General features: G+C 58.5%; 3 protein-coding genes across 3 annotated transcripts; all 3 read right to left on the bottom strand.

The window, feature by feature from the left end:
• Positions 1 to 11,453: 11,453 nt before the first annotated feature.
• On the bottom strand, positions 11,454 to 13,268 carry SOCS1 (suppressor of cytokine signaling 1). Its single transcript, XM_045993108.1, has 2 exons — positions 13,092 to 13,268; positions 11,454 to 12,581 (listed from the first exon to the last, which is right to left on the bottom strand). Exon 2 carries the CDS (start codon positions 12,529 to 12,531, stop codon positions 11,875 to 11,877), a length of 657 nt encoding a protein of 218 aa, XP_045849064.1. The 5' UTR covers positions 12,532 to 12,581; positions 13,092 to 13,268; the 3' UTR covers positions 11,454 to 11,874.
• Positions 13,269 to 22,736: 9,468 nt separating this feature from the next.
• On the bottom strand, positions 22,737 to 24,131 carry TNP2 (transition protein 2). Its single transcript, XM_045993111.1, has 2 exons — positions 23,751 to 24,131; positions 22,737 to 22,864 (listed from the first exon to the last, which is right to left on the bottom strand). The coding sequence occupies exons 1-2, from the start codon at positions 24,109 to 24,111 to the stop codon at positions 22,848 to 22,850; spliced, it is 378 nt and encodes a 125-aa protein (XP_045849067.1). The 5' UTR covers positions 24,112 to 24,131; the 3' UTR covers positions 22,737 to 22,847.
• Positions 24,132 to 26,934: 2,803 nt separating this feature from the next.
• Positions 26,935 to 27,219, bottom strand: PRM3 (protamine 3). The gene has a single exon (XM_045993113.1). It carries the CDS (start codon positions 27,217 to 27,219, stop codon positions 26,935 to 26,937), a length of 285 nt encoding a protein of 94 aa, XP_045849069.1.
• Between the last annotated feature and the right edge of the window lie 319 nt (positions 27,220 to 27,538).

The following is a 27,538-nucleotide window of genomic DNA, read 5'->3' as shown; positions in this document are numbered from 1 at the left end:
GTGTGTGTGTGTGTGTGTTGTGTGCAGTTAACAGTTTACAAAGTCACTGACCCAGCCTGGACGTGGATGCTTTGGTCTGGACTCAGTCGGAACTCACTAATATCAAATTTTGGTTTTGCCGCAGGTTAGCTGTGTGACCCTGGGCAAGTCATTTCGCTCTCCCAGGGCCTCAGCTCCCTCACCTGAGAAAGGGGGATAAGAGCAGCCCTGCCCCCTAGGGCGGCGAGAAGGAGGAACTAAGAGGGCATGGGTGCAGCTGCCAGCAGCCCCTGGCCTGCCGCAGGCCCTTAGCATGCGCTCGGGTGTGAGCCTGAGCCGGAGTCCCAGAGCGTTTCTGCCTCAGTGGGATCCTGGGAGGTTTGGCAGCATGGTGCCCCCAGGAGCAGCAGGGAGACTGAGGCAGAGGTGAGACGAGCCTGTCCCTTGGGAACTGGAGCACCCCTTTCACCTCTGCAACTCCTGAGAGGAGGGCCAACCTCCCCACCTGTCACAACAAAGCTCCCAGAGTCTTGGAGGTGCCTACATTCACGGCTGTGGACCAGCGGCCCCTCCTGACCCTGCCCAGGACTTCCCCCCGCCCCGCCGGAGTCACGTTCCCTCTCTGAACAGCAGCGTGCCCAGCCATGAACATGGAACACAACCTCAGCTGAGAGCAGCCGATAAAATGGGCTTAACGAGGTCCATACTGGGCCCCTTAGCCAATCCCTGCTGCCTCAGTGTCCAGGTGGGACACCTCAGTGTCCAGGTGGGTACCAGGTGGGTACATCCCTCCCTTGTCAGCCTGTGAGCTGGAAGGTTCCTCCTGAAATGCTAAAGTGGAAACAGTGGTTTACAATATGGGTCACAAAGAATGCATTCCTTTTCTTAAGAAAAAAAAAAATGTAATCTGTAAAATCAGGGGAAAAAATATATATATAATGTACTTAATACCAATATGTTATTGGTAGATTCTTTTACTAAATTTAGAAACATGTGGAAGTTAAGAAAGAATGTGGACTGGTGTGGGATGTTGCACTGGGACAGGCTTGGAGGGGGGGCAGGGGGTATATGGAAACTCTGTGCTTTCCACTCAATTTCTATGTGAACCTCAACCTGCTCTAAAAATAGTCTGTTCAAAAAAAAAAAATGGGAAGGAAATTTTTTTTTTAATGTGGGATTTTTTTTTTTCTCCGAAGTGAAAAAAAGGTGAGTTTTTCCCAGCAACTGTGGACCGGGAGGTGTGGAAGGGTCTGCAGCCCACCTTTCCTGGAGGGCAGACGCCAGTGAGGGGGCAGGGATCACTCCGGGCCCCAGATCCTGGCAAAACTAGTCTTGGCTCTAATAGACAAGAACATTGTCCGGTCTCTTCTTAGGATTCCGGGCTCCATTTCACCTGCTTTCTTTTCACGCCAGCCAGACCCGATCCCGGACTCTGGCTAATCTTCTGATCACACAGGACTCTTTGGGTGGCAAGTGCCAGAAACCTAAGTCAGACAAGAATAGGCCAAAATGGAAACTTGTGGTTTGTGACGCAGGTAAGCCCAGAGGTGGAGCTCAGGTACGGCTGGAGGCAGGACTCACACGGTACATCAGCACTCCGTCTCCTCTCCTTCTCTTCATCTCTGTTGACTTAATGGGCACAGTGGCTGCCAGGGGGTGCCAGGTTAGAGGAAAGAATTCCTGTTTGTTCCGGCAGAAGAGTCCCAGAAGGATCTCAGATTGGTCCGGCCTGGGTCCGGTGCTTACTAACTGAGGCATGGGGAGCTCTGATGGGCCAGGTCTGGTCCCATCCACCTGTGGCCAGTGCCGTGACTGACAGCCCCTTCAGGACCCCAGAGAACCAGCAGGGCGGTTCCCGGAGCAAAGCTCGGGCTCACAGTGCACCACAGGCGGACCCTATGTTCCAGCCTCCGAGACTATTACTTGCTGTCCCTTCCACCTCCTGATGCCTCACAGAGAAGAAGGAGGAGGCACTGTGAAGCCCCACAAACCTGGCCTTGAACCCTAACTCTGACCCAGCAGTCAGGCTGTGTGACCTAGGCGGGCCACTTCCCCTCCATGGGCCTCAGTTTCCCTCCCACAGAGTGTGTCGAAGATTTCCATGAAGTGTGTGGGAGCCAGGGGGCCTGGGACAGAGGGAGGGTTCCAGGGGGAGACGGGCAGGGCGAGGACCTGGGTACCTCTGGAGTCCCACTCAGGAGAGGCTGGGCACATGGGCTGCATTTGGACCTCCACTCTAGCCGGGCCGATAAATCGCTACACTTCTTCGGGTCTTAGTTCCTGCACCTGCCGAAGATGGAGACATCTGCGTACTTTGGGGGCCGTTCTGTGAGTTGTGGGAAGTCACATAGGTCAGTCTGTGTATTCTGTTCCCTCTGCTTCAGATGACTTTCCCCACCGAGGCCCCCCAGGTGAACCCCTTCCCACTCAGGCTTGAAGACTCTGATGGCACCGCCTCCAGGAAGCCTCCCCTGTGTGTCTCCCATCCTCCTTCCCATGATTGCTGGGCCCCAGGCGCAGCTGTTCTCTGAGGGTCCTCTCCCTGCCCTGCAGCCTCCTTTCTGTTAGGGCCTGAATCAGGAGACACTGAAACCCTCCCTAAGTCCTCCTCCTAAGTCCAGACCCCTTGCGCTCAGGAGGCGTGAATTAAACGTTTGTGGGGTGAATGCCTGACCCCCACACTTCCTGGGGGTCCCCCCGCTCTGGCACAGGCGTCCAGCCCTGTCTCCGAGGTAGCGCAGCACCCACGAGGGTGAAGGAGCTCTTCGGGGAGGGATGAAGTCCAGGAGGCAGCTGGACGCCCAGGCAGCTGATTTCTAAGAAACCAGCAGAGGAACAGGAAGGCTGGGGCAAAGCTCGGGAGGCTTTTACTTTCAGTTTTCAGGGCTGGAGTGCAGAAGGTGCCCGAGGTTCTTGGTTGGGAGGGGAGGGTGTGGCAGGCTGGGCTTCCCAGGGCCAAAGGTCAAAGACAGCCACCGCTTGGCAGCCTGGAGACGTCCCGTGAAGGGACCGCTGCCACCTTGCAGGGTCACCAACGCCTTCCCTTCACTTGTTCGCCCTCTGTGTAGTACATGCCTTGAATTAGTGATTTCTTTACCCACTCATGCACTCATTCACCCATCCATCGGAGGGTCCTGCCTTTGATTCTTAGGCGCTTTCTGTTTTCTTTCCTTCTTCCTTTTTTCCCTTTCCCCTCTCCCTTCCTTTCTCTCCCTTCCCTTTGTGGCTCTCTCATTCTCTGGGCCTGTCTCTCCATCCCATTCCTCCTCTTTCTAGCCCCGCCCCCAGATTCTAGCCCCGCCCCATCTCCCTGGCCCCTCCCCGTCTCTGTCTCTCTCATTTCCTTTTTTTTGTCTCGAATTCCCCAAACTCCACCGTTCACCTAAGACAATGCTCACCACATTTTCTAAACAAACGCCCCATCACCAGACTTCTTAAAAATCTAAATACCTACTTTAGTGTTGTGTCGGGTGAAAACAGTCATCACATCTCATGTTTGATGTGATACATTTTTCTCCCCTAATGCCCATTGAAATAGACAGGTAAGAGAATTTTTGCCAGTCTTGTGCCCAACATATCCCGTGGGGGACCAGGGGCGCCAGGGCGGGCCCCCCCCAACCACCTGGAGCAACCTTCACCTGCATACCCTGATGCACGCTTCTCTCTCCATTGCTCCTCAGTTTAACCTGCCACAGGTATGCACCATGGGACTGTTAGTACGTTTCTAGAGAACTTCGTTTCTACTAGGCATGCTCCTAAACACTTTACAGATATTAATGCATTTATTCCCCTAACAGTCCTGAGAGATAGCCATGATGATGATGGGGAAACCAAGGCACAGAGAAGCTAAGCAACTTGCTTGTATCACACAGCTAACCAGTACCCACCTTCCTGGCCTCACAGTCTAGAAGACAGATCATATGTCTGGGCACTCTGATGTGGGCTTTAATGGAGGCAGGAATAAAAGCCATGATGGCCCAGCAGAATCAAGGAGGAATTGCGGGAGGAGGTGAGGACTGAGCTGGGCTTTGAAGGTTGAATAGGAGTTTCCCAAGTGAAAAGGAAGCAAGGGAAACATCAGAACCTTCTCAGGTGGCTCAAACGGCCTAAGAAATGCTGGGAAATTGGGGAGGATGAAGCAGATGGGGGATGTGAAGGGCACCATGTGGGACGAGAAATGTACTTTGGGGCCAGGTGGTGAGGGACCTCAAATCCCCTGGGAAAGGGGTCCTGTTTTAAGATCTAGCAGTTGGGAGCCAGTGGGGTTCTGTGAAATCATGTTACTTGGTTCACTTCCTGCCTGTATCACTTTGACCATCTGGCAGGTTGTGGACAAGGAGATTAACCTCTTCTGGCCTCAGTTGCCTTGTCTGGTAAATGAGACAGTAATGGCACCTGCTAGTTACGGGAGAGCTCAGAGGAACACTCACGGGCACTGGGAGCTCAGGGAGCTTGTGACCAAGGGTGGAAGGTGATCCCATCCGCTGTGTGGGCAATCACGGCCACCTCCCTCCTGCAGAGGGAGCTGGTGCCCACATCTGTGGCCTCAGTTTCCCCATCTCGAATCCAAGACAGGGGAAGCCCGCTTGAAGGCTCAAGTATGCCTTCCTCCCCCTGCCCCCACACCCCTGCCCACCTGGCTGGACCCAAGGGAGGGAGTTTCACTCTGACTCACCTTCCAGGAACTGCGGCCCTTCCTGTCACCGGGCTAGCCCAGAGGACAGAGATGAGACAGATGGCACCGAGGAGCCGGAGCTGGGCAGGCCGGGGTTTCACTTTCAGTGTCCTCTGACATGGGGCCATCCTGCCCGGCCAGCTCCCACTCTTACTGATCTCGAGCTCTGTGCCCAATCATTTATGGCCATGGCTTTCATGCCTCTGGACCCTTTGAGGTCCCAACGTTTACCCCATTTCACTAAGACGCAGAGTTAGGGAAAGCACTGCTTACCCTGGACCACACACCGGCAGCCACGCAGGGCCCTGTTTCCCCGGTGCGGGATGCGGGTCCCCGAGGCTCTCCGGGAATGATGATCTCCCGTGGGATGCAGGGACATTTTTATATAACTTGGAACCTTTCCCCACCCTGCCATGAAAACAGTGAGTTCCTCTTTGCATCCTCTCAGGGATCTTTCCGCTAAAGTCCAGAGCGTCTGAGACAGGTGCTCGTGTGCGAAAAGCACCCCTCTGAACCTCTCTGATGCTTGTCGCTCCCCGTCCTCCTTCACCTCCTCCCTTCCAACCCAACACAAAGGCAGAGTGAGGCCCCAATATACACCAGGAGCATAAACGTTGCTGGGATTGCACTACTTTTTTCCGGGGTAACCGCTTGCTGGCTTTCCTCTTGTGGTAATGATATACATCTCCTTAAACTAAAGCTCACTTAAGGCAACCAAGTGACTCGACTTGAAGGAGATACTAATGGAATCACAGAACAGCTGGCACCTGGTTAGGTCTGGCCAAGATCCCAGCACTCCGGTGTTGAACAGCTTGGCCACCTCCGCCTGGAGCCTCAGATGAGGAAACGGTTGTAAACTTTGGCTGCCCGTGCTCGGTCACCCTGGCCTCCACTACCTGCCTGCTGTGGGACCCTGGGCTCTCCGTGGGACCCTGGGCTCTCCGTGTAACCTCTCTGCGCTCAACTGCCACATCCGCAAAATGGGGATGCTAATAATTGCACCTGTTTCCAAGCGTCCTTGCAAGGGTTGCATGAGGTACTGTGCATGGATTACATGCAACGGGGCCCTAGCCCCCAGCGTGCAGTGAGCACCGATGTGAGTGCCCTGGGAGCCACTGCCGTTCTTCCTGAAAGGCAAGCTGAGAATAAAAGCAGATTTGCCTGACTTAATGCCTAGGCTGATTCAAATATGCCCGGGCAGCCTCTGTGATCCAAAACAATAAGAAATTCTTGCGATTCTTCTATGTGTGTGGTGATGCATTTTGTTTCCATTTATACTGAGTCATGGACCCTCAAGACCCTGTGAAGCAGGGCGGAGGGGCTCTTAGGCCAATTTTCCTTGTATCGGTGAGGCTGCTCCAGTCACACAGTTGGCAGAGACATGGATCGAGCCCAGCTCCTGGGGCCTGACCCTCCCGGTCCCTCCAAGCTGCCTCCCAGAGCAAAATGTGGGTGGGGAGGGGCCCTCCAAGACTGACTGACACAGGCCATGAGCCCTCCTCTGCCTCATCATACTTCTTGGCTGGGCTTGCCGGAGGCACCGAGGGGTGGTAGGGAGTACACGTCTCACCATGCGGATCCCTGCAGGCCCCCAGGTGGGGCCAGCTCTGAGGGTCACCTTCCCAGCCCTGCTCTTGCGAAGGATCCGGCTATCTGGGTCATAGCATCCCTGACCTTGCTCATCCTGGTTTGCATCCACGGCCCCCCACCAGGTGCCAGGGCTGCCCCGGAGCTGCTTGCCAGGGTCGCCAACGACCAGGTGGTCCTGGCCATTCTCCGAGGCTGAATCCTGATACAGCCTTGCACGGACGGATGTTAACCGCCCACCTCCTGTCTTGCCTCCCCAGCCCGTGCTGCGGGGAAGGGGCAGGCCAGTGCGATGCTCCGATCCTCGCTGCTTCCTCCAGGGTGGTCCTCAGCGGCAGAAACGAGGCACAGACATATGGAACTGTTGAGCATTGCAGTGCGTAAGATCATGGGCTTGGGCGTCAAGGACCTGTAGTCAGACTGCCTGGACTATTTGCACACCCACGGGGGCAATCCCTTCGACTTTCTGAGCCTGTGTCTTTGCAAGGCAGCCTGGGTGAAGTATTAATACCCACGAGGTGCTTAGTAAATGGCATTATTTGAAAACGGTAGAAATCCAAGAATCAAGAAGCAGAGAGAGCCAGTCCTAATTAGTGGATACTATCGTGTGTTAAGCCCTTTATAGGTACCCCTTTACTTAATTTCACTCGCGGGGTGGATACAGGTAGTCCTATATTTCCAAGTGAGAAAGATAGGGTTCCCAGCCTAAGGGCTGGGTGACTTGGGGCGGTCAAGGGTCGGTGTGGACTGGGATCGGGTGGAAAGCGCTTTCTCCTCCCCCAGTTCCCTAGGACATGTACCCTCTGGGTCTCTGAGATATTGCCAGGGCCCTGGGAGCTCCAAGATGGCCAGGGTGCAGCACGCGCAGGGCGGCGTTAGGACCAAGCGGAAGTGAAGAACCCGCTTGGTCTATTGCCTGCAGGTGAGAGCGAGGGCAGTGACGTCAAGGGCGCACGCAGCACGCAGCACGCAGCACGCACCGGCCTGAGTGTGGGAGCCCTTCGGAGCCCTTGGGCCTTGGGCTTGGGCGACATTGCTCAGGTTGGGAAACACCACTCATGGTGCACGAGGAGCTGCCTGCCGTGTGCAAAGGCCCAGTGGCAGGAGCGAGTGGTGAGTGCTGAAGCCAGACACGCGGGCGGCGTCGGGGGGGGGGGGGGTATCTATAGGCCTCCTGAGTCCTTGGCGTGGGGGTGGGGGCGTCCTCCTGAGCACGGCGGGAGCACTGGAGGACTGGGGCTTGGCGCTGCCAACCGCACATGGGGTACCTGTGTGTTGGGGGGTCACGTTAGTAATGGGGAGAAGCCGCCAGTGCAGACCGTGGAACCCAAATTCGCCATGAAGGTTGTCTGCCAACCAGGTCCCAGGGCCAACAGCGCAGTTGGGAAGGGCAGTTTGAGCGCCCACCGCCGGCACCATTGTTCTTGTGGGAATTCGCTTCCTGGAAAACTGCGCTTTCTGTGGGACCTTGAGGCCCTCCAGAATCAGGCCACCTCCGTGTTGAGCCCCGGGGAGTCTCTGGATGTTGGTGGTGGAGACTCCAAGCCACCTCTTTCGGGGCGCCGCATGGCCTTCCCCAGAGTTGAGGCCGCCTGTGCCCAGCGCAGGTGGCCCCAGGCCACTGCTCCAGGAAGCCATGCCCTGCGTCACTGATGGATCCAGGCTTGGGTTTTCTGGCTGACGCTTGCCCAGGGCGAGCTGCTCCAGACCTCTGTCCCACTTGGGAGTCCACGCTCCGTCCCAGCGCTGGGGGAGGCGGGTCCTGTGGCTGTCCCTGCCTTGCCTCGCCAAGCCACGTCCCATCCCACCCCTTCCCCAGGGGTGCCCAGAAGGCGAGAAGCCTAAGGCCATCTTCCTGGGCTTCCCTGCCTTAGCCAAAGGATCTGAATGGATCGGGTCACCCCAGGCCTCCCATCACACTGCCATTGCCCCTGTGGTGACGTGCAGGGTCACCTCCGGCCGGCTGCCCTCCGGCCCTGGCCACCCATCCCTCCAGTCGCCCTGCACTTGCTTCCACTCCGTCCTTGTCCCCTCCAGTGCACCAGCCTTTGCTCTGCAGTGGGCTCAGCTGGTCCCCGACCCAAGATGGCCTTGGCGCTTGCGGTTCCCTCAGCCTGGAATATGGTGTCTGGACCGGCTCCTCCTGTCATTCCGGGCACGATTTCCGTGTCACCTGGGAGGAGCCTTTCCTGACCTTTCTTTCTAACAGGGTCCCACCCCACCGTCCAATCGCCTTGTTGAGCTCTAATCCAAGCGCCGTCACTGCTTGGAATGTTCTCGTTCTTTTATTTCCCGCTGTGTTACTTACTGACCAAAGCCCTGGGCGTCTGGGTGTGAATGCCACGAGAGCAGGGACCCTGTTCATTCCTGGATCCTTTGGGCCCAGAGCAATTCTTGGAAGCTAGTAGTCGCTCGGGGAACGTGTGTTATACGGAGCTCAGCGATCACTTACTGAGCCCTGATGACTTGCCAGCTTCTGTGCACCCCCCCAGCCAGATGTTCAGCTCTCCTCCTGCCCTGGGGGCGGGGGGGGGGGCAGTGACAGTTCTGCTCATACGCTTGGGACGATGCATCGATGGATGCATCGATCCAGCAGGTGGGGAGGTGAGACCTATGAATATGCATTTTCTCAGGGTTCCTCCTCCACTCCAAGAAACCAATTGTCTCTAGAATGCCACGGACCTGGGGACGAGTCTCGGCTGTCCCTTTTGAGCTGTGTGACTCTGACTGAGTGGTTCTACCTCTCTGAGCTTCCATTTCCGCATCTGTCCTGGCACCTGTGCCCCTGACCCCCGCAGGTCCCTGAGCTGCCGCTTTCCCCGCTCTCTGCCTGCCCGCCGTGCCCAGCTCACCCACTTAGAGGGGAGGATCCCTCAGTCGCACCTGGGTCCCCCCCAACCCTGCCCCCCCGCTGCGCACCAACCCTCCTCTCACTTTTCATTCTTGTAAATTGACGTCAGTGCTGCTGAATCATGAAGCTGAGGTTTGAGACAGCATCCCCACCACCAGCAAAGCCGCATGGCACACACGGCACCTCGGCTGCACCTCTTCCCCCCGACCCCCCCGCTTTTCCTCTGCGGCTGGGGTGTGTGTACAAGATCGCAGTCACACTGGGCGGAGCACGGCGGGGTGGGGGGGGGTTAGGTCACTTTAGGTCATTGTACATGTGTTAGTAAAGATTTAAAAAAAAAAGAAAAGACGGACAAAGAAAAGGGGCCACAGCTCTGGGGAGTGTGATCGGAGGGGCCTTTATTCCTAGCCGTCCTGTTCCAGGTTTTTAAGGGGAATGGGTTTGTGCAGTGAGGATGTTAATTTTTAAAACTTTTCTAAGAAGGATGAAAGAGGCCTGAAAAGATTGCGGACAAATTTGTTTCTCTTTAGACAAGGACCTGTTTCCTCATCTGTGAAATGGGGATATTAGCAGTACCCGGATCCTAAGGCTTGGGGGAGGGAAGGTTGAGTGTTTTCGTATAGGTACTAGGGGCCTGAATGGCTTCTGCAGAATAATGCGGTTTATCAACCCGGGGTGGGGGGGTGCCTGCTACGCTTTAGGCCCTCGCTGGGAGGCTGTGTTGCCCAGTGGTACCCAGCCTCCGGACCAGTACCAAATTTCGAAAATCTGGTTTCACCACTTATCGTGTGCCCTGCTTTGGCTCTCGTGAGTGTCAGCTGTCCTGTCTGCAAAATGGGAGAGAGGTTCCTAACTCACAGGCGGGCTGGGAAGATTCAACAAGGTGGCCCAGGACCCCCACATACAGTAAGTGCTCAATAAGGGTCTTCTGGGTGCCCAAGCAGTGCCTTCTTGGACTTCTCCCTGTTTCTCTCGGCACTACCCAAGCTGAGGGGGTTGGGGAGGGTGAGACAGGGAAAGTCAGCAGAAGGACGGGGCTTGATCCACACAGCAGTGAACAAAGGGCCAGGAGGTGGTCAAGAGAAAAGCAGCCGTTCCTTAGAGGCCGGGAGAGAAGACGTCACCTCCTTCTTAAAAGATGCAATTGCCAAAGCTCTCTGAGATCCTAAATCTCTCCCAGCCGTCCTTAACCTTGAGGCCTGGAACCTATTTAATCCCCCAGACAGGCCCGGGCTGTTCCAGTTCTCGATAACGTTAATTTTATGTTGTACTTTCAAGCCTGAAAGGGTATTATTAAATATTAGGACACTCCATCATCCGCATGTCCAAGGCTGCCTAGGGCCAGTCCAACTCGAAAAATGAACTGCAGCTTGTCCGTGAGGCTGTTTCACCCCAAACCCAAAAGTGAGTCCATTCACCTGGGGTGCCGCCCAGCCCCCCGGGTCACCAGCATGGCTGACCTGTCAGGCCACGGACCGGGGAGTAGCCATAGAGCCCGTGTCATGGGCACTTTCTGGCGATGTGGGCCAGCCCCACTGTGCCCTGCAGCCTGTCTCCCCTCCCGAGAGCTTCCCCTCGTCCCTGTTGCCCGGCAAGCACCTCCTCCAGCAAACCCATTTTAGAGGTAGACACTGAGGCCCTGAGAAGCAAAGGGAATTGCCCACAGCCGCTTGCAGGGCCCTCCTGCCACCACAGACTGCAAAGCGCTTTTTGGGCTCCAAGTGTCGTGTTCACCAAAAAGTACACCGAGAGAAGGGGACAGGAAGGATGAAGTCAGGCTCGGCCCTCGATCCCTATCCCACCATCTGAAATCTGTCTCTCTCCACGCCAGTTTCAGAATGCGCCACTCCTCCTTCCAAAAACTCATCAAGCCCCCCCCCCCCCACCTTCTTCCTGGAAGGTGCTGTGGTCACAGAATGAAAGAAGTTTCCTCTCTGTCATCCATTTCAAACACATTCTGGGTGGATGGCCAAAAAAGGTCCCAGTGTCGTCTCTGACACAGGCAAATGGACCCTTGCCTTGGTTTTTCTCTTCTGTAAAAAATGAGGTTAGGAGCCTTGCTTCACAGGCTTGTCTGATTTAAGCCCGCGGAAGGCAGAAGCAGCTTTGGCACATTTTAAGTGCTCAAAACACCAGCTGCCATTTTACCCCACACGAAATACCCAAACCGGCTGCTCCTCTCTCCCTGAGAGCCGGCAGTGGAACCAGGCAGGTTCCCCGGCCCCAGGACCTGGGTCCCACTCCCTTCAAGCCACACAGGTCCGTCGTAGGACCCCTCCGCTCTGGACCCACTCACAACCAAGGGAATCCCCTGAACCAAGCACATGCTCTGGAAACTTTTTTTTTTCTTTAAAAAAAAAAACTTTCATAACAAAGTTTATTACCTAAACTGGCTGTAAAAAATATAAAATAGGATTCTGCACAGCAGAAAAATAAAGCCAGAGACCCTCCCCCAACCCCTGGTTTGTGCAAAAATACTGGGTATATGTAAACATGAAGAGGTAGGAGGTACAAATTCAGGTCCTGGCCCCAGATACAGTTAAGCTGCTACAACAACCAGGGGGGACCCAGAGGGAGCACCAGGAGGAGGGGCACCCCCCCAAGAGATGGGGAGGGGTCTGCGGCCTCGTCTCCGGGGGGAGGGGGAGGCGCCTCGCCCCCACGCCCCCACGCCCCGGCTCCCTCCAACCTGGGTGGGGAGGGCACCCATGTGGTTCCAGGGAAATAATAATAATACAAAATAAGGACAAGGTGCCCGAGTTAATGCTGCGTGCGCGGCCGGTCAGATCTGGAAAGGGAAGGAGCTCAGATAGTCGCGCAGGACGGGGTTGAGGGGGATGCGCGCCAGGTTCTCACGGCCCACGGTGGCCACGATGCGCTGGCGACACAGCTCCTGCAGCGGCCGCACGCGGCGCTGGCGCAGCGGGGCCCCGAGCATGCTGCGCGGCGCCGCCACGTAGTGCTCCAGCAGCTCGAAGAGGCAGTCGAAGCTCTCGCGGCTGCCGTCCAGGTGGAAGCGGCCGGCCTGGAAGTGCACGCGGATGCTCGTGGGGCCCGAGGCCATCTTCACGCTGAGGGCGAAGAAGCAGTTCCGCTGGCGGCTGTCGCGCACCAGGAAGGTGCCCACCGGCTCGGCGCGCAGCCGCTCGTGCGCCCCGTGCACGCTCAGAGGCCCCCAGTAGAAGCCGCAGGCGTCGAGCAGCGCGCTGGCCCGGGTGATGCGCCGGTAGTCGGCGTGCGAGCGGAACGTGCGGAAGTGCGTGTCGCCGGGGGCCGGGGCCGGGACCGCCGGGCAGGGCCGCGGGCGCGCGGGGGCCGCGGGCGCCGCCGAGGACGGGGACGAGGACGAGGATGAAGACGAGGAAGGCTCTGGCCGCCGTCGGGACTCTGCTGCCGTGGAGATTGCATTGTCGGCTGCCACCTGGTTGTGTGCTACCATCCTACACGCGGGGCCAGCCGGAGGGGTGGGCCATAGCGTCCGGGGGTGCGCTGGGGGGAGACACGGGCGGTGAGCCGAGAGGCGGGGCGGGCCCGGGGCCGGCGGGGGAGCCGACCCGAGTCGGCGCGACCGCCGGGAGCCTCGGCGGGCTCACCCAGAAAACGGGCCTCCCGGTCCGCGGAGCCCGGCCGGGGCGGAGTCCTCCGCCGACTCGCTCGGAGTTTGGGTAAGAGGGGGGCGTGGAGAGAGGTGCGGGGAGAAACGTGCCCCGACTCCGGCCACCCAGCCCTCGGCTCGCCGCCCCGCGGCCGCCGCCTGCTGGCCAGGCCGGGGACTGGCGCCTCGTCCGAGCGATTGGGCAAAGGCAGAGAAGCAGCGCTGCGGGAACCCCGCGCGCTGGGGGCTGCCAGGGTGGGGCCGCCGGGGGCCAGGGGCGTGGCGGCCGCGACCCCATCACGCAGTCCCCGAGGCCCGCTCGACCCCCGGCCGTTCTTTCTTGTGTCCTGGGCTTTCTGGTCCTCCCCTCTCCCTCCCGCTTCTTTGCCTAGTGCCCGGCTCACCTGGCGGCGGGGCGCGGGGCGCCGCGGGCGGGGCGGCGGGGGGCTCCGGGGCGGCTCTCGCGCATGCTCCGGGGCCGGGAGCCGTGCAGCTGCCACGGCCGCAGCTCGCTCTGCTCCGCGCCCGCCCCTGCACCAGTCTTTTAAACTGGGTGGAGGTGCGGCCCGCCGGCGCTGGCGGTCCCGCCCCCTTTAGGCCCCGCCCCCCTCAGGCCCCGCCCTTCCGCGCCACTTTCGGTTTCTTTTTCCGCGGTGGCGCGGCGCTCGCGCTGCACGGGCTGGACGTTTTGCATACACTTGGGGACCCTTTCCGGGGGACCCTTCCTCCCCTGATCCAGCCTCACAGTCGTCCTAGGACCCTCTCCTTCAAGGGCTCTGGTCCCGCCCCTGGACCCGCTCTCTCTCTCCGATGCCCCCGGCGCACCTGGAGCCTCCCACCTGTGCCCCGACTACGATCCTGGGTCGGAGACTTCTGCAGCCAAGCTGACACCCCCTCTCCTCCGCCCTCCAGGTGCCTCAGCACCCGTCTCCCCGTAGCTCCTCTGGCCTCTGTTCTCCTCGAGTCAGGCCCCTCCCCACCCGATTCTGGGGTCCTGCCTGCGGGTCCGGCGTCGGGCGGGACCCCTCGGGGCTGCTCACACAGCCGCCTGCGCCGCACCCCCGCAGCCCTGAACGCTCAGGCGGCTGCCCCCGCACCCCTTCTAGCCTGTCGCTCGCTGTCCCTGGTCTTGGCTTGGGCTTCCCAGGAAGCGGTGGCCTGACCACAGGCTTCGGAGGAACCCTTCGGCGGCACGAGAAGGGCGCCTCGACTGCGGATCCGAGTTCCTCGGAAACCGGGCGGGGCCGTGAAGGTCCCCAGCGGTCTTGGCTCGCACTCCCTGCTGGAGAGCAGCTGGAGAAACTGAGGTCCTAGGGAGGGGCTGTGGTCTGCAGCGACTGGCAGATGGGGAGCTCTGGACGGCCGTGCCCTCCTCTCTTATTTTGGGGAGAGGAATGGCTGGGCTCCACCAAGCGCACTTTGGAGCCCAGTGAAAAGACGGTTCATTGATGCAATGATTCCACAAACCTACTTTGACTTTTCCTGGCCTGCCCTCCTTTCCCCCAACCCCCACCTTGTAGAGTCCCCTTCCGCTGCCAGGTTAAGTGTCTGTCCCCACCTGGCATTCATACCTGTGGCTTGGGACCCGGGAGGCTTGAAGGTGCTGGCAATAATTCGTACATTTGAGCGTGTGATCCCGTGACCCTGTCTGCCGTGGCAAGGCATGCCTTAGGTGCCTGGCTGGTATGTGTATTTTTGAAGGACAGCAAGGACAAATGAGGGCTGGGGCTAGTAGTCTCGGAATCACCCAGGGTTACACAGAAGACCGGCCCGGCTGGGGGCTTGGCCGGCAGCTTCTCCCCGACACACACTGCCCTCTAGGGGCTGCTCTCAGGCTGCAGCCCAGGCCTCTTGGAAGTCCTGATGGGTGCCAGGCCCTCCAGCCTGCCTTCTTGGCGCTTTCCTTCCCTGGCCCCAGACTGCCTGTGTTTCCTCCTGAACGTCAGGGGGTGACCCAGAGCCAGCCTTCCTTAGGACCCCATCAGCTCCCTGAGTGCGTGTTGGCAGCTGGCGTCGGTCATTGATGTCATTGTCCGGGTTGAGAGTATGTATGTGTGTGTGTGTGTGTGCGCGCGTGTGTGGGCGTGCCTGCTCTGGTTTGCAGGGCGGTGGGAGAGGGGATGGACAGGCGTGCGTGTGCCGGTGGTCAGGTGCTCTGGGCCCTCCAGAGCTCTTGCTGGTGTTGTACCCTGTGGTGGGTGATGAATAAAATGGAAGGTAGTGGTGAAAACCCAGATCTTGGACCCAGGCTACCTGGACTCCAAGTCAGGCATACAACTCTCTAGCCCTGTGACTCTGAGCAGGTGATGAACCCCCCTGCCTTGGTTTCTTCCTCTGTGATACAAGGGAAAAACCTCCTTCCTGGGAGCAGGGATTAAAGTGAGCAATTCTGGACCAAGTGCTGAGATTGGCCACTAGTTAAAGTAAGTCTTTGGCAGGGGTCTGCTCTGGCCGTTGTGCCTCCAAGGGTGTGAGTGAGCATGGCAGTGTGCTGGAGGTCTTACGCATGTGGCTTCATATCTCGGGCCCATTCTAGAAGCCCTGTCCCCAGGAGCACAGGCCAGAGAAGGCATGGGTGGAGTTTCGTGGGGGTAAACCAGGCCCCTGGATGCTGGCAGTGGGGAAGGGTAGCCCCTCCCCCTCACTGGAGCTGGGGGCAGTGGTCCAGGCCCAGAGGAGGCCAGCAGGCTGGGCTGGCTCCTGCAAGACTTGTCTTCCTGCCAGCCCGTCTCCTCGGCAGGCCTCTGGGCGGAGGGCAATCCGTAATAGCTGACGGTCCGTATGCCCCCCTAACCCCCCTAATCCCCCTAATCCCCATTGACAGTGTCCACAGCTACACGGGAGAGTCACCACTTCTCATGGGGACGGGGCCCCCTTCTCACAGCCCCCCTCTTGCTGCCACACTCCCACCTCCCTCCTTCATTGCCTTTACTGTGTGCTAAATGCTGACTGTGTGCCAAATGCTGTACAGTCCTTAGATCGCTGGATTGGCACAATGATCCGCTCTGTCCGTTTTACAGATAGAGAAACTGAGGCTCCAAAGGGGAGTCCCTTGCTTGGGCGCACACAGCTCAGAAGGGACAGAGCTGAGATTCCTATCTAGGATGTCAGAAAGCTCTAAAGCTTTCGCCTTTGTCTCCCGTGCTGTAAACTCCCTCCCCCCAAGTCCTGGTAATCGCAAATCCTGGTCTGTCTGCTAGAAAAAACCGTAGATGCCAAAAAAAATTAGAGATTAATTTGCATCCGGAGCCTGCCTTGGGAGGGGGAGTGGGGAAGGCTCTGCTGGGTTCCCTTTTTGTTTATGAGCTTGAGGAGGGCCCAGGTCTCGGGCATCCGAGCCTCCACCTCACCCTTTGTGGCTCTGAGTTCATCTCCGAGTATCCGTGACCTTGCCTGTCCGTGACTTTGCCTGTACAGTGTCCCCCCCGCCCCCCAAGCTGACCAGCTCCTGCTTGTGAAAGCCATGGTGAGTCAGGTGCATGTCGCCGAACACACGTGGGTTCTCCTCACCACCAACAGTGACAGTTACTCTGGCTTTGGTTTCATTTTCTGAAGCGCTGAGTTCAGAATGAAACCGCATCCAGACGCCAAAAAGAAAAAGGAAATATGCTGATTGAGGACCAGCTGCCACTCCCCGGACGGGTACTAGGCTTGCAAGAGTGGGCTGCATTTAGACTCGATGCCCACTGCTTCTCAGCTGCGGGGCCTTAGGGAAATAGCTTGCCCTCTCTGGGCCCCGTTTGCCCCATCTGCGGAACAGTCCCTGGAACTTGTGTACCTCACCAAGCAGCAAAGCACACAGAGCCCAAAGCAGCGTGCCAGGCACAGAGCAAGGGCTCAGCACAGGCGACTTGTCACAGGGCAGTTGGAACCACCCGCCGTCTGCAGCCTGACATGGGGGGTGGTCCTCCTCCCCACTGGGCAGCCTAGAAGTGAAGGGCCCAGACAGCTGCTGTGGGGAATCCAGATCCTGGCGCACACAGCTTGGTTTTTTGGTTTCTCTTTCCTGCTTTGGCAGTTCTGCTGGGAAAAGCCAGTCCTGGCCGGGACACGCAATCCTGAAATTGTCCTCTGTCCCCTGCTTCTCTGTCCTGGCTGCCTCTAATGTGTGGGGGCCGCTGAGCTTCCCAGGGGAATCTGTGCCCCTGGGGAACCCTGAGCATCAGGGCTGGGTTTAAATCTGCCCCTTAACAAGCATGCAGCCGGAGGCAAGCTTCTTAGTTTCTCTGTGCCTCAGTTTTCTCCTCTGCAAGATGGGGGTAAGAATGCTCCTATTTCCCTCCTTTAGTATTGATTCCATAGGGATTTGTTGACTGCCTCCTGTCTGCCAGGCGCTGGGATCTCAGGGGTCTTCAAGCATAGAGAAGGCTATGAACTCACAGGATCGTTTTGGATTGTGGTCAGTACTGTGGGGGAAATAACCACGGAGAAAAGGGTTTGTGAGCTTGGTGCAGGAGTGAGATCAGGCAGTCAGGAAACGTCTTTTGGATGGCGACAGAGTTGAGGTTTTTCTAAAAGCAGGCTGAAGAAGACTGCAGGCAGAGAAAGCAGCTTGTGCAAAGGGCCTGTGGTAGGAACGACAGGCATGCCTGAGGACCAGAGAGAGGCATATGACCCTGGTGTAGAGAGCAAGGGGGTGAGTGCAGGGGTGAGGCATAGAGGTTGGCAGGGGTCCAGTCCCATCAGCAGGGCCTTGCTGAGAGGTGACAAGAGCTGGAGACTGTCCTTGAGGCCTGGGAAACGCTATAGGATTAGGTGTGGAAAGAGCCCCCTGGCTACTGACCTTCCAGACAGCTGGGTCTTGAGCCACAGTGACTCATGGTAGAGGCCTTGGGCACACCTCACAACTGTCCCCGACCCGCCGTGATGTCCCCACACCATCTCCCGATCTCCCGAGATGGGTGTGACGCCCGGTTCCAAGGAACAGCTGGGACAACTGTAGGAGAGAGCGTGGCTTGGGTGGAACTTGGGTGGAACCAGGTGTTTGGGGGAGGCCGAGTCCCTCTCAGAGGCCTCTGGCTGAAGAGCCTGCCCTGTTGTCTGGGGTAGAACCTGGGCCCAGCATGACCCATCAGCAGGAGTGACCGTGCATCGGTGGGGGGGAAGGTGTGTGCCGCCTTGAGTCAGAGGAGAAAGTTCTTCCTTCAGGCAGAGGAGGCCAAATGGCCAGGAGTGTTGACTCCAAAGTGATGATAGATAGGATGGCTCCTCCTGGTCCTGGGGAGACTGGATGGGAACCTTCCAGCATGTCACCGGTGAAGAAAGAGATGGGTCAGAGGTCACGTGCCGTCAGGATGAAGCAGCTTTGCGAGAGCAGCGGAGGGGCCGGAGAGGGGATTTCTGGCTGTGAAGTCCAGACGGATCTGCTTGCAGGCCCAAGTGGACTTAATCGGGCGGCCCTAAAAGCAGCCCCACACTCTCCAAGCATGGCAGGCCCAGCGCCTTTTCCATCAGTAAATCCCTCGGAGCCCACTCCTGTTTAACCCACCATTCTAGTAAGCTGATCCCATACCGCATCAGTGGCCCTCTCATACCCCGTAAGTGCGAGCCGCTGGCAGCAAGAAGCAATGGCAGTTGACAGAGGGCAGAAAAACTAGGAAACTAGACACATGACATCCAACCCTGTTCTTGGGTTGAGGAGGCACCTCGCTTCCGGGCACCCAGGGAACCAGCAGGGGGCTCGTCTGCGGGCTCCGCAGAGGTCCCCGGCCAGGCCGGCAGGACCCTGAGCGGGCTCTGGGAGGAGGTGATCCTTGGCTCTGAATTTTAAAGAACAAGTGGGTCTCGGCCAAGGGGCCAGAAAGAGTGTGTTCCTGGCTGAGCACAGCACAAGCAAAGGCCCGGAGACACCCACTGGAGGGCCTGAGTGGCTGGTGGCTAGAGAGGAGGCCAGGATGGAGGCCAGGGTGCGGCAGAGGCTGGGCCTTTGGGGGAAGGCCATGAGCTGGCCTTGGCCTTTCCCTACCCTGCAGTGATGAGCCCCTCTGGGGAGCACCTCCTGGGCCCCCTTGTCTGGGCCAGCAAGCCCTGCAGTAGCAGAGTTGATCAACAACATGACTCTCGCTGTTCTGTTTTCAGAGTCAGCAAAGCTTTGCTGAGCACCTACTGAATACCTCACGGAAGCTCATTTCTTTTTTCCCTCCTTGTTTTACTTTTTCATTTCCTTGTAGGAAATAAGGAAAGCACTTCCCCTCCCCCGACTAACCGCAGGCACCAGCCTGGCCTCAGCTTCCCGATCCCCGCCCCCCTTCCGGACCCCCCCCCTCCCCCCACTCACGGAGCTGCTCTGTGGACTTGTATGTGAATGATACATCTTTCTCCACCGCTGGTGATCTGGACGGAGAGATCAACCCCCATCGTTTTAAAAAAACGGGGCGGTGTTCCTCCCCAACCCCCTGTGTGTTCACACAGCTGTCCCCTGTGGATGGACACTTTTGGGCTCTTTGGCACCCGGATGTGAGAAACACTTGTACCCTTTTTTTTTTTTAAGAGAAAGCGAGTGCAGGTGTGAGCATGGGGGTGCAGGGAGACAGAGGGAGAGGGAGACGGAGAACCCCAAGCAGGCTCCCTACTCAGTGTGGAACCTTCCACAGGGCTCGATCCTACAACCCCGAGATCGTGACCTGAGCGGAAATCAAGAGTTGACCGGTGCAGTCACCCCGGCGCCCCGACACTCTGCACACTTTAAATGTCAATAGACCCCTCGGTTGCCCGCCACCATGCCTGTGCACACTGCCCCCCTCAGCAGCCCCATGACAGTATCTGCTCCCCTTGCTTTAATCCAGCCTCTGGGTTACAGATCCCACGGCGGGCCTCTCCTTCTTGTTTTCATGCCTGCTCATTCTTTGAGTTCACGGAGCTCCTCCCACGTACCAGGCACCCTACTGAGTGCTGGGAATGGAGCAGTCAGGGCCAAGGGGCCCCCTAGACCTCTTCACAGAGCGTGAGATGCAAATAAGGCTCAGAGAGGTTTTGAGAGGCCTGGGGTCACCCAGCGAGGGAGGGAGCCGGGAATGGAATCTGGCTTTGTAGGGCGGAAGAGAGGGAACTGTTTTTCCTCCAGAATTGTTCCTGAGATGGGCTTATAACCCAGGATCCACAGCCTCTCCAGATCTGCTCCCATCTGCCCCGGGGCAGTGAGGCAGACAACGGTCCCACAGGCGAGGCCGGGCCATGCTCCCTGCCCCCCCCCCCCCCCACGCCTCTCCCCCAATGATAGACTCTACACAGACTCTCGGTGGCTACATTTAGCCTCTGTTTCTGTTTCCTGAATTTGGGTTTCCAGCAGACTTGCCCCCAAACTCTTGCCTCCCCACCCGAAACCAAGCAAGTGAAAGAATAAATCTGTGGTTTGATGTTTTTCCTCTTGTCATCGGGTGACTGACTGCGAGAGGGGGTTGTGTGTCTGTGAGCGCCGGCTGGCGTGTGTTTCAGTGTGGGAGGGGAGGCATGGGAGAGGGGGGTGTGTGTGTGTGCGCGCGCGCATGTGTGTGTTTAGGAGTCCGAACGTAAACCCAGCTCTCGGTGTCTGAGTGGGCTGGAAGGGCCATTTCTTTGTCTATGTGTCTTTGTCTGTGTGGTTTTCTGTGTGTGTGTGTGCAACTTTTTGCTGAGTGTTGGTTTCAGGGAGCTGTGGGGTTAAGGATGTCTCGCTTTCCAGTTGACTTCCTCTATTACAGAGATCCTATCCACAGTAGAGGATCTCCTGCCTTCAGTGATCATATCATCGAAGGACACTCTCCAGGGAATAGGGAGGTCCTTTGATGAGCAGGGTTTAAAGTCCCTGACCTTATCTTCTGACCCTTTGTTTCCACCCGCTCCCTTAAATTGTGCTCCCCAGAAGGGCTTCCCAAACTCTTTTTCTTGAAGTGTCAGTGACGATCATGGCATAATCTGGACTTGCATTCATTCATTCATTCGTTATTTTTCATAAGTAGGCTCTCTGCTGGGCATGGGGCCTACGTGGGGCTTGAACTCATGACCCTGAGATTGAGCTGAAGTAGGGGTCAGAGGCTTTTAACTGACTGAGCCACTCAGGTGCCCCATTGGCCTCACATCTTTATTAGGAAACAGGGTGGTTTGGGGCAACGCATGAATGTCTGACCTCAGACCTGCCCTCCAGCTGACCTTAGCAAACTGTTTGACCTCTGAATCTCAGCTGCTTCTAAAGCGGGAGCAGCGCTGCTTTCTGAGGTGTGTGGATGCAGTGGAAACACTGATGTCAAAGCATCTGGCGCCTGATAGGTGCTCCGAGCGTGGTAATTTCCCCAGCCTGCTTGGGCCCGTCCCCACATCCTCCCATCGGTATGTGATGCCCACCTGGAATGTTTCCCTGCTATGAGGGGAGGAGCGAGACCCGGGAACCCCAGACTGTGTGCCAGGCCCCGGGCATCATCTCAGGGAATCCCCGCCCCCCACCCCACAGTGACACCTTGGGAGACGAGAGAGGGGCACAGAGAGGGAAAATGCCTTGCGGAGGTCACACAGCAGAGTTCTCGGGAGACCCTGCCCTTCCTGCTGCCACCTGGGGCACAGGCATGGGGCTTGGGTCCCACTCCCTGTAACTGACCTCTGGCAGGAGAGTAGTTTCGGGTTGATAAGTATTGGAAGGACCGCCTCCCCCCGAGGCTCCCTCCACTGCAAACACCATTTCCACACACGCCCACATCCCCATGTCCCACCCCATTCTATTAGCCCAAATGCCACATGAAACACAGAAGGGGGTACCAAGGATCCCTGTGTCCGGCTCAGTGCTAGGTTACCCCATTAAGACATGAGGGGCGTCTCGGGGGATTTGAGTTCCCTCAGCTGGGAACTTGGGTCTGACTCCAAGAGGTTTCTGGGTTGGAAGGTGATTTACAGGAGACCCTAACCGTTCCCACTATCTGGTACTCGAGGCCAATTAACCACACGCAGAACCCCCAGCCTTGTACCCCTCACTCACAACCACCACCTCTTTGACCCCTCCCCGCCATCCAAAAAGAGTACCCATTTTACAGACGGGAAGACTGATGTTTTCTCCTGATTTCAGGGCTCCGGGCCAGGCCACCGTTCCTGCTCCTGGCCCCACCCTGCCAACGGCTCCTCTTTCCCATGTCCCTTCTGTGCCCTGTACTCCAGTCCCCACACGGCAGCTAACACCATCTCTAAAAGTACAGGGAACCCTTTTCTTGCCCCATTTTAGGACCCTCCTGGGGCTTCTCGCACCAAACGTAATGGCCAAGCTCCCCGGGCAAATCCCTGCGTGGCCTGGCCCCCTGCCTGGCACTCCCCCGCCTCCCGTTCCGCCACCTACAGGGCCCATGCAGGGCACCCGGAGCCCTCCCTCTCCCTCCTCTGCACAGGCCCTTGCTTTGGGCCCAGAAATTTCTTCCCTCACGTCCACAGTGGTTCTGCATGGCATGGCCTCCCCCTTCCTCTTGATACAACTTGACTGTGTTTAGCAGATCTTGGGTTTCCGCATCTGTATGTCTTTCTGTGGACTGGGCCTTGTGCGCCCTCTGGGTTCCCAGAGCCTAGCACGGCGCCCACCATACTTGTTCCCTTAGTATAAGATCGTTGGAACCAGGGGGGTTCATCCGCTGCCTAGCGTCATGGCAGGGAGACAGGAGCCAGGATTCAAACTCGGGGTGGTCTGGACTTCAAAATGCACATTCCTAACCCCCCTCCCCACCTGTCTCCTGCTTGTGGGTCGCAGGAACAGGGTGGGGGGTGAACACCCCGTGTGTGGGTGTGTGCGCACACTCGTGTGCCCAGGTGGGAGCGTATAGGACCAAGGCGGGCTCTGCCCAAGCCCAGGGCTGCCTGTTTGGCTTCGAAGCCTTCTTGAAAATCTCCAGCCCGCGTTCATCTCTGCTCCGGGACTGGCATCGGCTCCTTACGCTCTCACAAGCCTCACCCCTGCTCCTTACCCAGCCTCTCCCCTGCTTCCAGCTTCCACGCCAGGCCCCAAAACACGTGACCCCTTTAGTGAAATCAAAATGCCCACGCAAGGAATAGTCTCCAGTGTACACGCTTTAATCAGTGTTGCATAGAAATTCCTGTAGGGGCACGTTCCTGCATGAAGGTAGGCTTCCTTCTAGCATTCCGCGCGGGATGGCATTTCTTATTTGGGTGAAACCCACACAGGAACAAGCCACGGGTGGGGGGGGAGGGCCGTCTCAGTTGTATTTCCGCCCTGAGGGATGGGAACGGGAAAGGGACCTTTAATATAGTGGAACACGCTGCGCATTCACTTCCTCCTCTGGGTTTTGGACTGCTCGTCGGTGACCAAATACCGGGTGTGTGGCTGGAGCGTAGACCGTCAGGATCCAAATGAGCGTCTGTGACCCCATCCATCTCTCCCATTCATCACCCTCCCATTCACCATCTCCCCCAGCCCATGCGTTTGTCCAACACGACTTCACTACTTAACTGTCCGGACACCCGGGCTTCCATCCGCCGGCGTACTCCTGCGCGCAACCCTCCGGTCCTTTCGGTCATTTCGTCTACCGGTTAACCCATCCTCTAATCCCATCATCCACCCGCCTAGCTGCTTAGCCAACTCCTCCGTCCTCCCGTCAGTACTCCTCACATCAGCCCTCAACGTCCAACCAGTCCAGCGTCTTACCGTATCCAGCCAGTCCGATGGCAGCCATGGCTTCAGCGGACTCCGTTAGCCTGTGATCTTGTCCGACGGTTGAGGCAACGCAACATCCATTCCGCCTTCCAGTCATTCAATGGATACTTTTCGTCCCTCCCTCCCTCCCTCCCCTCAAGCAACCACTGAACCCTCCATCACCCCTCCCTCTACCAACCAACCTTCACCAATGACTTCCCCATCCCGCTGCTTCTCTACCCATCCACGCGTCCCTTAGCTGATCTGCCATCTGGCCCTCCTCCCTGGCAACCCATCCCATCAAGAACTAGTCCCTCGGTGTGTGTCCTCGTACAACGTCTCCCTCGTCACCCTCCCTCCCTCCTACTTGCTCTGGGCTCACGCAGCCTTCGCCTCACTACCCTCCTGCTGGGCGGCTCCCCCTTGCCTGGGGGTGGGGAGGGCCCCCCTCCTGCTTGCCAGGTACCTGAGCTCCGTCTCTTTGTTTTATACACCGGCTGGCTCCTCTTGGCCACCTTCCTCTTGTTCACCTTTCCCCCCAAACGCTTTCTGTTCTCGGAGTAGCGGCAGGAATGGGCGGTGGGCCGCGGGGGACAGCGGTGGGAGTGCATGGTGTGTTTCTGGCGCCTCGGGGGCGGGCTGGGGTGCAGGCTCTGGCTCTGGTGGCCCGTGGGGCTCTGGCTGGAGCTCCGGCTCCGGCCGCAGCTCTGGCCGCAGGCTTGGCAGTGGGAGCCGCAGGTGCACGGGCCGCAGGTGTGGCCCTGGGGCCGAGAGTTGCTATGGGGCTGGGTGTGCGTGTTGGGAAGGCTCTGCGTCTTGGTGTCCATGGGAGGCTACGCTGGGAGGGGCAGAGGCCGCCTCCCCCTCCTCTTGCAGCACACCCAGCTTGGCCAAGGCCCCAGCGGCCCCTGGTTATATAGTCGGGGCTGATTGTGATGGCACAGGCCAGGGGGGTGTAACAGACGTGACTGGGCTGGGACAAACCCCAGGGTGGGGCTGCTTACAGGGGCGCTCTGGGGGCGTCCCACCTGCCGGTTAAAAGTAGGGACCCTCGGGCCAGATGGCGCTGGCCCCGTCCCAGATCTGCTTCCTTTCCTCCGGTCGCTCACCTGGGCGTTCGCCTCTCCACGTCCCCGTTCCCCTGTCTCTGTAGAACGGGGACAATAAGAATGCCTGCCTCCTGGCCCATGGGACGATTTAAATGAGAGAAGCGACGTCCAGCGGTTGGCTCGGGGCCAGCCCCCAGAAAGAGCCCGATACCCTTTGTCTAAGCATCCCCGGTGCGTCTCCTTTCTCCCCCCACGCGGCATGGAAGCCGTGGGTCAGCCAGGGGGCTGGGTCGGTGGACCTTGCGTGGGTTGGCCAGGAGTCACTGGCACTCTGATGGGTGGTCCCAGGCTCTGCCTGGTGAACTCGCCTCCCCAGCAAGATGTCAAGCCAGAGGATTTCGCCCTGAGTTCAAACCCCAGCTTGCACTGATGTGCCATTATGGGTAGAGTATTTCGGTTTTCGAGGCTCGGTTTTCTTATCCAACAAAAGGACGGCATTCCTTCCTTCACGGTGTCCTTCCAAGCCTGAGGTGCCCGGCGAGCCCCAGGACCCCGCCGCAAGCCTGCCTTTCTCCTGATTCCCGCCGCCCCACCCTGCTCCCCTCCTTGCTGGTGGAGCCCTGCCGTACAGCTGGAACCACCCTGGCCCCGCTCAGACCTCCCAGCTTCTGGAGCAGAAAGCCCACACCTGCATTTGCACATGGCCCCATCGGAGTTGCCAGTGTTCCGTCTGCGGCCGCCTACCTCACCCCACTCCTTGGCCAAAGCCCTTACAAGGGCTCAGCTCGTGGCCACTCGGCTAGTCCCTCCCACTTCTCCCCTGCCGTGGGACTCCCTCTCGCCTCCCCCCAGCCAGCCTCTACTTCCCTCGTTCACGCACAACTTTGCCTCTCGTTGTGAGGCTTTGCTACGATCTGCTTTTGTTGTCGGTCAGTACGAAGTACGCCCCATCGGTCATGGTGACCACTGGTCTCACCGACGGAGCACTTCCTGTGAGGCTGGCACCGGGCCCCACCCTGTCTCGGCAGCTCTGGCCTCAGGCCTCCTAGGAGCTCTGTGTGGGCGGCTGCGTGGGGGGGCCCCCAAAGATACATCTGTGTCCCTGCCCCTGGAGCCTCACAGGGAGAGTATTTGGAAGAAGGATCTTTGCAGATGCAATTCAAGATCAATTCACTGATTATCCAGGTGGACCCGAAATCCGGTGACAAGTGTCCTTATGAGAGACAAGACACGGGGAGAAAGCCCACGTGGGGGCAGAGGCAGAGATTAGAGTGACGTGGCCATACACCAAGGTAGGCCTGGGGCCACCGTGAGGGGGACAAGGCAGGAAGGATTCTCCCCCAGGACCTCCAGAGGAAGTGGGGACCTGCCTTGATTTCCCACTTCTGGCCTCCAAGGCTGGGTCAGAATACATTCCCCTTGCCTTAAGCTACCAGAATTGGGATCGTTTGTTCTAGCAGCCCCAAGAGATGAGCGCACCCTGGGAGGCAGGTGTGACTATTAGATCTTACGGAGGGGAAGCAGGCGCAGAGAAGGGGAGTGACCGGCTCGTCAGGGGGCAGAGCCAGGATTCTAATCCAGGTCTGGTCCGTTCCATTCCCTCCTTTCCGTTACAAAGGGACCCGTGGGGATTACGGAAGGTGCGTGTGGCTCTGTTCCAATGGCTTGGCCTTGTGTGGCCTCCACGGGGGCGGTTGGACCCAGGTTTTTGGACCATCGCCCCACCCTCCCCCACTCTCCCTCCCCCCATCCTCCCCCTACCCTCTGCTCCCCACGGTCAAGGTAGCTGGAGAAGGGTGGGCCACAGACAGTCTGAGGCTTCTCGAAGGCCAGAGCGAGCAGACGCAGGGCCCTGTCGTGTCTCTGGGTTCCTGTGGCCCGTTGCTGTGATGAGGGCAGTGCCAGCTAGACCCCTTGGTAAAGGCAGGCGTGAGCCTCTGGCGGGGGGGCGGGCTGCGGCCCAGGCTGTCCCCTCGACTGAGGTTGGTAGCAGAGCACTTGAGTCCCCTCCCTGCGCTCTGACCCCAGACCAGGGCCCCGAGGGGCACCAGCAGCACTTGTGGTGTGCGGGGCCTGATCCCCCCACCCCGTGGTTACTTCTCCCAAATGACGAACCTGCAAGGCAGTGCTCAATCTCAGCCCTCAGCAGGGTGGGCAGGCTGAGGCTCAGAGATGGACAGTGGCTTGCTCAAGGTCACACAGCTAGCAGAAAGAAATTGGAGCCTGGGTCTGGGGCGTTCCCAAGCTCACTGGGCCCCTGGGTGCTCCCCGCCTGCATCTGCCCAGACTCAGGACTCTTCGTCCTCCCCCCCTCCCCCAGACAAAACCGGTGGGCTCCCAGCTGGGGCTGCCACATTCCCCAGCCCCTGAAGCAGGGGAGGGTGGCTGACGAGTCATGGGGGTGGGCTGTGCGAGAACTTGTGGCTGAAACTCAGGAACAGGCTTCACGGCCTCCTGCCCCCCGGGCCCCCCTGCAGACACACACAAATGCACGGCACCACAGGAGAGCTGAAGCCCTCGGAGACTCTTTATTGACTCTTTTCTGAAAGTTCTTCTCCCTGGAGCAGTAGCAAGCCCCTCTCCCTGGGCCACCGTCGTGGGTCAGGCGCGCGTCTGCTCAGGCTTGGGGCTCTGCTGGGCCACAGGATCTTCTTCAGCGCTCTCCTCCTCCTGCCGCTCAGATTCCATCAGCAGCACCTTGCCCTGTACCGGGAGCTCTTCTTCTTCCTCCTCCTCCTCCTCCTCCTCCTCCTCTCCCTCCTCCTCTTCCTCACCCTCGGACGACAAGGAGAAGTTATCCTGACTCACGCAGGCCACGAGCTTCTTCATGGACGATTCGTGGCCCCGGCTGTGGCCTGTGCCGAGCTTGGCACAACGGGAACCCATTGCCCGCTCTGGCTGCCTCTCCAGACTGGGCAGGAAGGCCACTGCGGGGTGAGTGGAGGGGCTGTAAGGACAGCAGGCAGGGCGATGACCTCACAAAGGGGCCCCTGGAGTCCCCCACCCCCATCCTTGGATACCTGAGTCTGGGGCCAACACCTGCCTCAAACCCCGACCACCAGCAGCCCCCCTGAGCTCCCACGACCTACAGGCTGGGAAAGAGGATTCCAGGCCTGCTGCCTTGTCTGGCCACGTTCCCTCCTCTGCCAGGCCTCATGTGTGATGGCAAAAGTTCCCCTTTTAGCTGGGATAACAGTTGGGGTAG

Source organism: Meles meles, chromosome 21, assembly GCF_922984935.1.
Source record: "Meles meles chromosome 21, mMelMel3.1 paternal haplotype, whole genome shotgun sequence".
Lineage (NCBI taxonomy): Eukaryota > Metazoa > Chordata > Mammalia > Carnivora > Mustelidae > Meles > Meles meles.
The sequence above is the reverse complement of the archived record's forward strand: the minus strand, read 5'-3'. Positions and strand labels throughout refer to the sequence as shown.